The following is a 12,309-nucleotide window of genomic DNA, read 5'->3' as shown; positions in this document are numbered from 1 at the left end:
CAATGTGCTTTCTGCCAGACCTGGGGGGAATGTTCTCAAGAGTAAGAGCTGAGCAAGGTCACCATACTTCAATTACTTATTTGGCCTCTCTGACACAGCTAACAAGGGTGTTAATTATTGCTATTTAGAGCACTGGCTTTGTGGCAGAGATAATTGCGCAGCTGGAACTGAGTGACTCTTTTGAATAGAGCATCAAACAGCTGTTAGATTCTCACAACTGGAACAAGTTGAAATATTTGTAATGTTTTTCAACTAATGAAAAATGTTCACTATTAAATTAACCAAGGGCTCATAAAATGGAAGGACGTCTCTCCTTTTTTTTAACAGAGATTTTCTAATCAAATATCTGCATAAAAATGTGTGATTTAACTATTGAAATAGGATGTTTGCAGACTATAATACAAGGTCTCAGTTATTACTTTTTTCTGTTGCGAGGCAGCTTTGGTTATATACGCTGTTCTTAATGCATTCAGTGCTTTAGATCAGCAACTGCTTTGAAGTCCCTGTTCTCTCAGAAGGATCCAGTTTTTAAAGGCCTGTTTCGCTGGTCAGAAATGTAACTTTTTGCTGTGTGTTTTTCAAAAGTGTTTGTCCAAAGATTTGCGACTACGTCAAGGGTATGCTGCTGCTTCTTAGCTGTTCATTTTAGTAGGTATGTCATTAAGTGATCCATTAGACTGGTTTACCTGCTATGATGCCATTAAGAACCAAAGATGATAATTTTTGACATCTCTCTCCTTTGCACATTCACTGATTTGGCTGCCCAGCATTGTCACCTGCCCCTTTGATGGATACCCTACATGGTATCCATTTCTCCCAGGCCATGCTTTTTCCAAAGTCTCTTGTAATCACAGCCAGTGAAATATGTAGACCAAGGAGTTTATCCTGCAGGTGAGACTGCATAGGATAACGTGGGGAGCTAAGCCAAGATTTGGGCCCCAAAGAATAAAATAAATGCACAGCTTTTCTGCACAAGGCACTCTTTATTTGTTTTAACCAAATGATTGTACTTGGTTCATTCATGTGATTTTATGTATTTTCCATCTCTCTACTGCCTTCCCATCTCTCTCATCCATTCCACAACTGTAACAGGAAGACAACCAAGCTATTTTGGTGGGAAGCGCCAGTACCAACAGGAAACTAGTATCCTGGATGAGCATCTCCTGAACCCACTGGAAGAGCCCTCCCTCCCAGGTAGATTGTTCTGTACTGAAAACCTGTCTTTTGGGCTCTAGCAGGTAGTTCCTTGCCCATCACCTATGCGTAATCTGCCTGCCCTATAACAACAGAGCAACTAAGTATGATCCGTCCCAAAGATGTGGAGACCACATCCGGTAGTCTCTGCTTGGCTAGAGTGCAGCAGGATGCTAGAGCCCAACTTACCAGTCCTTAAAGAGTGTAAAAGCAGAAGCTACCTGACTCAAATGCAGAGAGGACAAAAGTCAGGCCAGGAGGGAAAGGTGTAGCCCAGCACCGGAAGCTGGGGATGGACAGAAATTTACTGGGACTTGGAGAGCAGTGAACTGACCCTAATGGGTGGGCAATAGAGGTGTAGAGATGGGAATCCAGAGAGGGAAACAAGTGCGAATCTGAAAATCCACTGAGGAGAGAGAATGCTAAAACTGGATGCAAAGCGAGGAAAAGGGGGGCACTGGGGACCAATTTGTTGGTAGCAATAGAGGCTGGCACTCTGGAGGGTAGATAACAACTGTTTGGGTGAGAAGAACTGGCTAAAGGAGGGCCTGAGGAGGGGAGGCTGTGCGTGGGCAGTCTTGGAGCCTGGGGTTGCCTGAGGAGCCGGTCATAGGGAAGAGGCACAGGCAGTTTGAAGGGGACAAGACGGGACGTAACAAGCTTGGAGCACAAGCAGAAGTCTAGTAAAGTACCCAAGGAAGTATATTCCACCTCAGAACCTGCGATGAAATGCAGGATTCTTGTGTCTTGAGGTTGCTGTGCTGCCAAAAAATGCATGTGTGACTGCATGCTCTTGGCCCCTGAAGACTGGGTCCACCTGAAAGGTGACAATCTGTGCTGCTCTCAGGCTCCTCTACTAGCTCAAGTGACAGAGATTTCTGTAGTGGAGCTCCCACCCCACTGATCTAGCTGCGTGTTGGCAGGAGGACATCTATTGGAATATTTAGGGATAGTTTTGCTTGCCTTTTTCTTTAAATAAGATTGCAAGTTTTAAAAAAAGTTTGTGCTATTTACTCTTTTACTATTTACTGTTTCTGGCATGTACTATTTTGATCATTCTGCTCTTAAACAGTTCTACTATGGCGTATCCTGTGCCACCTGATTCTGGCCCTTGAGCCTGCCCTATGTGGTACCTGGTACAGTTTTTAGTTACGTTATCCAATAGTTTTATTCTTAGGCCTTGTCTCATTCACTGGACAGGATGGACCTGTTTGGGACATGAAAAAGAGTAGTGAAATGCAGGAGATGGTTATTTGCCACGTTGTTGCAGAAACTACAAAGAGTAATGAGAGCGAGGAAGAAGTTTGATTGGAAAAAAAAAAAAAAAAAAAAGACCCTAGTGAAAGTAGGAAGATGCTGTTCTGCCTTTTGATGCTGCTACCTTAGACAAGTTGTTTAAACCCAGGCCTTTCATAGAAGGTTGGTAGCAGTACTGGCAGATGTTCTCAGCCTTTACTTCTGGGTATACGTTTTGGTTCCCATCTGGAAAGCTGAAAGAATATCTTCTTGCATCCTACTGGCACTGAGAAGAGAAATTTGGTAATGTCTTTGAGACACTTGGATAAAACTCATCAGAAACCTGCAAAGAAAATTACAGGTTTAGCTGCAGTCCATGATTTATTAAATAGTGTGTGGGAAATAAGGTGAGAGAAATGAGACAAATAATGGCTATAAAGAGAGCACTCTTTGTGCTATGACTAGAGTGAAGCCGGGATAGTGTGATGAAAATAACTGTGTTATGATGATATAATTAAGGATGATATCATAGTGGACTGTATTATGAGGGAGCTTCACTGAAGTTGTACAGATAAACTTAACTTTAGCATGCACTGGCTTTGAAGACCTTAACGTTGTAAATGCAACTTTAAGCTTTTTTTTTTGATAGTTCACAATCATATGAATGATTGTTATAAGTATAAGCCTGTGACCAAATGAACGTATTTGATTTTAAAGCCCTGCAGATAGCAGGTACTGCTGTAACATGGTCTTTCTCATGGCCATCTGATTTTTATATAAAAATCATTACTGTTGTTTGTGAATAACAATGTTGTGAAGTTTGTTACTGAATAAGCTTCCAGTTTGATCACTAAGGAAACGTATCAACAGGAACAGCTATTTGTTTTGATGATATTTGTCCTTTGGTTACATAATTCTGTGAGTTACTGCACCTACCTTAGAAACAAAGGGAAGCTGACGTCTGTCCCAACTCTTGCTGTTTTGATCACAGGGGACACATCTGTCATTCTCTGGTGGTTCACAACATGTGGTGCCAGTGGTCCACACGGGCCAACTCAAGCACAGTGTGACAGCGCCTATAAGAACAGCAACGTGTCAGTGACTGTGGAGAAAGAGGGCAGGCTTCGAGGAGTGCAAGTCTGGAGAGTGCCAGCCACAAACCGATACAGGTGAGTATTAGTGTGTACTGGAGAGGTGACCATTTAGCTGCTTTCTGGTCGTAGACCTCCAGCTAGCTAAGTGTGGGACTGTTCCTATTGAGTGGGCAAAGGGACCAGTGAAGCAAGAGAGAAGTGGGCGCGCTGGCTGTCAGGATTTGTGTCTGAATTGCCATGAAGTGTGGAAGGGTGGTAGTGGTGACTGAGAAGAGATCAGAGCAGGAGTGGCTGTGGGGGTGAGGTCAAGTGCAGGTGCTGCCATCATTTCAGTCCTAAAGCCTTGGTCTTTTAGATTTGGTTGTAACAGCTCATGTTTTCACTCCTGAAGCCTCTGTCTCCAGTGCTCTGGCTGAGAGTCCGCCCATCCTCTTGAGAAGATGTGGCGGTGTGGACCTTGGAAAAAGGAACAGCTGTGAGATGCTGTGGCAGGGGAGCTTGCTCTGGAGCGATGTCTGTTTGGGAGCGCAGGGTGGCAGGAGCTCACAGTGGGAGTTGCTTTGGGGATGAGAAGTGCCAGATTTCTGTCTCTAATTACTTCCTTTTTCTTCCAGGATTTCTGCCTATGGAGCAGCTGGAGGGAAAGGAGCCAAGAACCACAATAAGAGGTCCCATGGGGTCTTCATCTCGGCCACTTTCCAGCTGGAGAAAGATGAGCTGCTGTACATCTTAGTGGGGCAGCAGGGGGAGGATGCCTGCCCTGGGGTGAGGGCTGCACAAACACATGTGGGCAGAGACTTTGCAGAAAAGCATCAGCAAGATTCCGTGGGTGGCTTGGGGTTTCGCTGTATTGGCGATGAGTGATAGAAATCCCGGGATCCAGCAGTGAAATCCAGTCAGGAGACTGGGAGGAATCAGTGAGCCAAGTTAGAAAGAATCTTCTCAAAACAAATATAAAGAACTCTAAAATGAGAAACCATCCCAAAATGCACAAACAAATACAAAACCCACAGGAACTCTGCTTTAAGCTCATGTTTAAAATAAGAAATTCTTCCTCAGCTTTCTTCTGTTTGTTTTAAGCTACTAGGCAAGAGTTGTGCGCTCCCTATTTTATTTTTTCCACAGTCTAGATTTCCTTTTATGTGCTAGGATTTCAGATAATTTTCTGTTAATTACAGGAGTTTCTACAAGCCCCCAGCAGCACGGGGCTGCACTCTGTTAGGTACTCTTCTAAGTTTGGAGACTAAGGGCTGAATCCAAAGCCTGTCAAAAGCGGTGGGATTCTTCCCACTGACAATAGTGGCCCCTTGATTAGATGTACATAATGACAAAAAATCCACTCAGGAAGAACAGAAATTGATGTTTTGGATGCTTATACAAGCGTCCTCTAATGTTAGACACCAGTGTTTTCAAAGTCCTTTTACCAGTTAGGCTCAAAAACTACCTCTTTTTAGCCTAAGTTCCTCTTTTCAGAAATGTGATCTGGCAGCCCATGCCCAGGAGCAATGCTGTTCTCTCTTTTCCCCCCAGATAGACTACTGAGCTTGGGGATACAAACACTGTTCTTGTAGGCATTCAGAGTTACCCTTTACTTTGCCCAGAACATACAGTGTCTTACTCAGATACTGCAACAGATTCTAAATCCAACCATTCTTTGCTGAGACAGTACAAGAATTACGTCTGTCTAGATAAAGCATACCTTTGTATATCTGCACATCTCACACTAGTGCATTCTCTAAACCTAGGTCATGAGCTTCATAGGCGTCCGTTATTCCCTTGCATTTCATGGACTGCTCTTCAAATGGCAAAGTTATCTGCCTGCACTAGCTTTCTCCCTTTGGCAGATGCTGCTATTGGAAAAAGCTTCCCTTCTTTTTTCCCTCTTGGCCCAGCTTTCTTTGTCTCTGGCTTCGGAAGTCCTGCTGAGTCTGTATGTTGGGTAACTAACATGTTTGTTGTCCTTCCTCTGAAGAAACTCTGTAGCTCTGAACTTTCATCCTCTCCCCTCAGTGTTTTCCCAGTTGCTTTTCCCTTGTCCTCGGCTACCCTGTCACCTTTTGCCCTCTCCTTTGAATAAGCGAAGATAGCCAGCATAACTGGCCCAATGCTTCTGGCCTAGCTATGTGACATGACCCAAACACGTGGGGATTTCACCTGCACTGAGGCAATATAGCATTTTCTGAAGTCATTCAGAATTCATTGTCTGAATGAAGCTGGGCAGATTTATAAAGTCATTGCACCTCGTGGAACTCAGCGTCAAGCAGTCTTCAATTTTTCAGTGTCCTCTAGCATTTATCAGGGAATGGGAAGCTGGGGCTCCAGATTTCTATGCTGAGATGTATCAGTAGTCACTATTAACTATGTGCAGATCACCTCTGTCTGCTTTGTATTTAGGAAGCTGAGAAATACCTATTAAGTACAGCAATAAGGAAGTTCTGAAAATTAATCCATAGTTGAAACACACTTTAACGTTCTTGGATGTAAGAAGTTATAAATGTGCAAAATATGAGTTTGTGTTATCAATAATGAGTTATTGCTGCGTTACTGTGGTGTTTTTTTCTGTGGGCGTTTGTGTTTTCACTTGCGTGTGTGCAATGCGAGTTTGCAAATCAGAGGTAACAGGACAGATCCCTCCCTCAGCTGTTGGTCCCTGTAGAAGAGCTTGCTCTCCACACAGATAATGTATATCAGACATATATATATCATTGTATATATCTCAAACAATATATTATTACCTTGAGAGATACAGATAACTCTCGAGAGTTGGACTTTGCTGACTTAGGAGTGCCTCTGTTGTCTCCTTTCAGGGCAATCCTCAAACCCAGAAGATCTGCTTAGGGGAGTCATCTCTCATTGAAGAAGATTACAAAAAAAAAAAGGACCTGAAGGACTGGGCTGGAGGAGGTGGGGGTGGAGGAGGAGCAACTTACATCTTCAGAGTAAGTACTCCCTCTTTCCATTCTGCCCTGGTGGGTGGTGTGCAGCAGAGCAACTAGTTTTCACTGTCCTGTTGTATGACACTCTCAGTTCTTACAAGAAGGTGATGGAGAAAGGAGTCTGTTTCCCCCTCTCTGTCTGTTTTCCTCTCTCTGTCTTTATGTCTTTTCAATTCAAATTCTTTACCTCTTTTCATATCCTTGATCACACTTGTCACAGTCACGAAACAAGCTGAACTGCTTTCTCAGGTCTGGCAGCTCTGGTCTGGGAATCAGACCAGGACCCCTCTTTAATACTGGCAGCGGTCCTACCGAAAATCCCTGGTGTTTAATTGAACAAAACCAGTTCCTTTTGCACACAGAAACACTGTGTAAAACATTTCTGTAATGCAGTCAAGAAACAATCATTAGTGATGTCCTGGCCTTGGGCCATTGTCCTTTAGGTTGCTTCCATGCTTTTTGATGCAAAGAGTTGTGTGAGTTCACGTATCCAAGGGATGTGAAGTTTTTCTGATGTTTGATGGGGGGTTTTCCAGCAGAAAGATGGGATTTTCGAACCTTTGCTCATCGCAGCAGGAGGAGGAGGGAAAGCCTACCTGAAGGCTCAGGACAGCTCCCTAGATGATGTACCCCTCGAGCAGTTTGAGAACAGCACTGCAGTACCTGGAGTCAGTGGGAGTACAGGGGCAGCAGGTGAGACACTAAAACCTCACAAGGTCTGGATCTGATGGCTGAATGTACAAGTTGTTCTGTAGACATGAAACGAGAGCCTTCTCTTTGATCTTTTGTAATTTTTTTGTGGAAGCAGTTGTTAGAAATGTGTTGGCAGTTCACAAAGGTTGTCTTTTCATGCATTGTGTTACCAGAAGAGAGAGAATGCACAGGGCAGGTGAGGAGTGCTCCAGGAGAGGCTGTTCTATAGGAGGGGTCCTCTCTTCCACAAAACGACCTAGAGAAAGAAAATGGTGTTTTGTGGGTAGAGCCCACTCCTCCGCGCTGTAGTAATGGCCTTTAAAGAGAAGAGAAGACTTTTTCCCTGTTACTCCCCCAAAGCAAGAACATTTCTGGAATTATCCCAGAAATCAAACCTTATTCATAACTGAGTGACAGCTATGCCTGGAACCGATTCCTGAAAGACAAAAAACCAAGTGATTCTCCATCTCCTGCTGTAATAGCCTTATGTAGGGTTCTCTAGAGGGAGATGGGAAGTCCGGGTTAGATTTTATGTCCTCCGGGGAACTCAGCATCTCAAGTGGCTGAAAGCCCCAACCAGCTATCCCAAAGTGGACTAGTGGGTTCCCTATTTCCCCAGTACCACTAGAAGCTGGTGCTTAGGTGCTTGTTAGGCAGCAGGTACCATAGATCCTGCACTAGATTTCCACTTCTTGTCCATAGCAACAAGAAGCTTGTCTGTATTCTTCTCCTTCGAGGAAGAGTTAACTTGAATGCAGGCATATCTTAGGACCAACCTCCATCTCTTTCCAGTATCATCCTGCCACTCTCCTCTGCTTGTGCTTGCCTCACCTGTTCTTGTTTTGTTCTCTCACTGTCTGTCCGTGAAGGTGGAGGTGGTGGCTGGCAAGACATGACTCTGCTTCCTCAGGCTGGGAAGTCCCTCCTGGAAGGTGGAGAAGGGGGTCAGGCTTGTCCCCAGGCACTAGCCAAGCTCCAGTGGGCCACCTCTGGTGGCTTTGGTGGGGGAGGAGGAGCTTGTACTTCTGGTGGAGGAGGCGGAGGCTACAGAGGTAAGTTTGTTAAAGGAAAAGACACGTCGTCTAATTTGGTGCAATTCAGAGCACCTGCTGGAGCTCTCAGTACAGAGGAAAACTGCTCCAGAAGATGATTCACAGAGGCTTCAAGTTAAATCATATGAAGCCCTTGTACCCTCTCTTTTTAGTTGGGGGAATTAAGGTTACAGAAATATGCCTATGTGATTTCATGTTTGGAAGGAGTGCTGAATCATCCCTTTGTTTGCCCCCAAGTTGCCTGTGGAAAATGCTCCGTTTTCTTTTTCTGTTGAAAGCAAATACATTTTTACCTTGCTGAACTGAGAAACCTGCATTGGAACAATTCACTTCACTAGCCCTGGGACTGGTTGGGTTGAATGAATGTTATCTGTCAAGGGCATGATTCATATTAATGTCACGGGAAGGTCGCAGAATGACCCCAGGTGATAAGAGCCAGGAAGAAATGGAGCACTTTAGAGGCATCATATTTTTGCAGCATGCAGCGCTGATCAGCTAGTCAGACTCTTCTTTCTTCAGGGGGGCATGCCTCTGCTAATGATGATATCACGGCTGGTGGGCAGGATGGCATCTCTTTTGTGAACCCCATTGGAGAGATCTTCTTGCATCCCCTGGCAGGTACAATGCACTTTTTCTTCTTCCTCCTAGTTCTTTTCTTCCTTCTTGTCTCTTCCTTTCTTTTTTTTTTTTTTTAACTTCCTATTTCCTACCCCTTCTTCTCCTGTCTTTGCCTTTCATACGTCTTACTCAGGCATATTTCACTCTGCAGGACAGATCCTCAGCTGTGCTCATTCCTTTAAATACATCTATACTACTCTAGGACTTTCCCACCTATATCTGATAAGCCAGGAGAGACACCATTGATCAAGTTCAACTGCACATCCTCAGCCCCAGGCGTTTCCAGGCCAATTCACTTCAGGACCTCTGTGCCTGCCTGAGGGACTGAACCCCTTTTTTTCTCCTGGCCTGCACCAGCTGTCTGGCATGTCTCCACACTGTTGGACTGTTTGGTCTCCTGCAGAGAAAGAGAGAGGATGTAGTGTTTGCTCTTTTGTGTCCTTACCTAAGCAAGATAGGAAAAGCTAAACTAAACCTGCCTATTCTGTCTGATTCTTTATTCAGCCATGGAGAGTCACGGTGAGGTGGAGGTTCAGATCTATCTGAACTGCAGCCACTGCCACTCGGACAACTGTAAGCGGGACCCTGATACCAACCTGCCAGTCTGCCAGTGTGAGATAGGGGCTGTGCTAGCCGACGACAATGTCACCTGCACTGGTAAATTGTGGAGTTTTATCCTCATCAGATAGCTTTTGTGTTTTTTATGTCTCCTCTCCTCCTGGTTCTTTTGACAGTCAAATCACTGAGTTACAGCTGAGGACTCCCGTGAGCTCAGTGTTACGAGAAATTTCTGGCCAACATATGACTGAAAATTCCTGATGTCCTTTTCTTACACACTAAGCTGCATCTCTGTCACCATCTCCAAAATTCAGGTTTGGGTTAGGTAAAAGGTAAAATAGATGGAAAGGGGCACAGCATAAATTTCCTGAATGGGTGTAGTGCGTCAGATTGCTTTATCTGCAAATATTTAAGCATAAATACTTCACTGGTGTAATATACTACCCGACGCTGGGTTACTTAAGCCACAAATTACTTCCTTCCACAGCAGTTTCCTGCTGTTCCTGTTTGCCTGATGCCTGGTATTTGTTGTTATTTCCTGACACAGTCTTTTGGAACTCCAAAGCATAAAGACTGTAATGGAGTTTCAACTTGTGAGCAGTGTTTTTATCCATTAGTGAAAAACTGCGCAATAGATAAGTGGTTCTGTGTTTTGTTGGTCAGTTTTTTTATCTTTACAATTTTTTTAATGAATTATGAATGTTTTCAATCTCCAGGACTGTGAAGAGATTTGCTATAATTTTTAAGAAGGTCTGGTCATGATCTCTGGGTCATTTTCTGAAACAGAAGCAACCTTGAAAGGGATTCTTAACTGCAGCTCTGGTTGCTTCCTGATTAATGCGTCTCTCTCTTTACTTTTTCCAGTACTCCAGGGTCCTATCCTAGAGGCACACCTGTCTTTTCCGCTCCTCCTAGCTGTGGTGGCAGTGATTGTGGTGCTTGGAATGATCCTCACTTGCGGCAGCCTATCTATCAGTAAGAAACATCTTCGCACTTGCTCCTTATCTTCCTTTGACTTGGCCTTTCCCAGTGAAATTAGACAAAAGGAAAACACCCTACCACGTGCTGCTACAATTAATACTTGGAGCCAGACTGTTTTGGTCGCCCAGGTGGATCAGAGGGACAGGGAGAAAGGAGTGGTAGGAAACATGACCCTCCCAAAATTAGACACAAGTGTAGTTCCATAGAGCAAAGACTGCTCTGGCTTGGTATTTGCAAGAGAGAAGAGTTTGGAAAGCCCTCTTAGCAGGCCCTCTTTAGCCACTCTTACTACCTAAGCTGAAGTCATAATCTGCAATTAAACATAAAACTCATTCTGGTGAATGTCATGTTTCACGTGCTTAGCTTTTGGGACTGAATGCCAGCAAGGTTTCTTGTGGACCAGCCTTTCCTTAGCCAACACATGAAGAAATAGAGGAAGCTGAAGCTTATTCTGAGTGATAAGGACTCTGTAGAGATAAGGCTGTTTGCCTATCCCGGATTACGCTATAGAGTGTGGAAATAAGAGTGACGCTAGAAAGCTAAAGGGAGTTCTTGGGCATTTATAATTACTGATTTGATTTCTTCTTTCTGTTCTGTATGGTCAGTATTGTCTTTCTCTCCAGATGTTGATCTTGTTTGCCTTTTTATTTGCCCCCAATCCAGTTTATCACCTTAAGAAGCAGCAGCTAGAAGGAGCCGGAGCACGACTGCAGAGCCCAGAATATAAACTGAGCAAAATCCGCACATCAACCATCATGACAGATTACAACCCCAACTACTGCTTTGCAGGGAAAGCTGCCACTCTGAGTGAGCTGAAAGAGATCCCACGGAAGAACATCTCTCTGCTTCGGTAAGACTTGCTGCAGGGGCTGTTCTCTGGCACAGCAGAGGAAAGGCAGCCTGAAGCTAAGGCAGAGGTAGGGCTCACATGCTTCCTTTATTCACCATCAAGCATCCCGGACAAGAAACTGAGGGCCACCTGCCTGGCTAACTGGAAAGCACCTAGTCCAGGGCAGCCAAAATATGACAGATATGACACAGTGTTCTCCAAAATATTTTGATCCAGTAAAGAGCTCAAGCAGAAGTGTAAATTCATGAGTGTCCTGTTCCATGGACCAGTTTATGCTGCCACTCAGAGCAGAGTGTATTTCACCTCTGTGTTTTTATATGATGTCCTGGATAGCGCCCACCCCCTGGCAGTAGCTTCTTTCCAAATCGATAGCACTATTTCTTTTTCAACATTTTCTGTTACAAGGAAATGCACACTAGGTTGCTTTTGTGCTCCATACAATCCAGATGATGCTGGTTAAAGCTATACAAACCTCAGAATGAGGAGCTTGATCATCCTCGTGTGCACTATTTCCTGTAGATATCAGCTCAGAGTCTTCCTTATCTCTTATTCCCCATCTCTTTCTTGCCTTGCAATTGCTATACTTTGAGACAGGGCTCTAGGACTGAGCAGCCTGCTTTATTTGTTCAGAACTATTGATGATCTAGCTTCTCTGGTTTAGGGACAGCACCAGGAGATACTAAAAAGTTATTTTGGGAGTCTTTGAGATTAAACCAAAACACTGTCATCAAGTCCATCTCTTATAGCAGGTTCTAAACCCATTCTTGGACTGGACAAAAAGAAGAGCTCAGCCAGTGCTGGATCCAGGGCCGTAATAACGTCTGTTCTGTCTCTTTATTCCCAGAGCACTAGGACATGGTGCGTTTGGAGAAGTTTATGAGGGGACAGTGGTAGGCATTGGAGGAGATCCCAGCCCTCTTCAAGTAGCAATCAAGGTCAGTACCCACAGATTTCTTATATAGCAGAGTAACTGCCCCTAAGGGCCATACTATCTTATTACTGTTCCAGTCAGAGAATCACTGTCATATGCAGTGATTCATCACATGCATAGTCATCACATGCATAGTGTTATATGTGAACTTTGATTTTAAAGCTGT

The 12,309-nt window shown here is 44.3% G+C and overlaps 1 protein-coding gene across 1 annotated transcript in view; it reads left to right on the top strand.

The window, feature by feature from the left end:
* LTK (leukocyte receptor tyrosine kinase) overlaps positions 1-12,309 on the top strand; it is a 108,927-nt gene that overhangs the window by 71,421 nt on the left and 25,197 nt on the right. The window contains exons 11-21 of the mRNA XM_068945930.1: positions 1,093-1,194; positions 3,422-3,599; positions 4,139-4,289; positions 6,332-6,463; positions 6,997-7,153; positions 8,023-8,205; positions 8,725-8,823; positions 9,328-9,480; positions 10,246-10,356; positions 11,026-11,212; positions 12,057-12,147. Of these exons, the coding sequence (XP_068802031.1) occupies positions 1,093-1,194; positions 3,422-3,599; positions 4,139-4,289; positions 6,332-6,463; positions 6,997-7,153; positions 8,023-8,205; positions 8,725-8,823; positions 9,328-9,480; positions 10,246-10,356; positions 11,026-11,212; positions 12,057-12,147 (1,544 nt within the window). The remainder of the gene's footprint in view (positions 1-1,092; positions 1,195-3,421; positions 3,600-4,138; positions 4,290-6,331; positions 6,464-6,996; positions 7,154-8,022; positions 8,206-8,724; positions 8,824-9,327; positions 9,481-10,245; positions 10,357-11,025; positions 11,213-12,056; positions 12,148-12,309) is intronic.

Source organism: Struthio camelus, chromosome 5, assembly GCF_040807025.1.
Source record: "Struthio camelus isolate bStrCam1 chromosome 5, bStrCam1.hap1, whole genome shotgun sequence".
NCBI classification, from domain to species: domain Eukaryota; kingdom Metazoa; phylum Chordata; class Aves; order Struthioniformes; family Struthionidae; genus Struthio; species Struthio camelus.
Note: the sequence above shows the minus strand (reverse complement) of the source record. Positions and strands in the feature narration are given on the sequence as shown.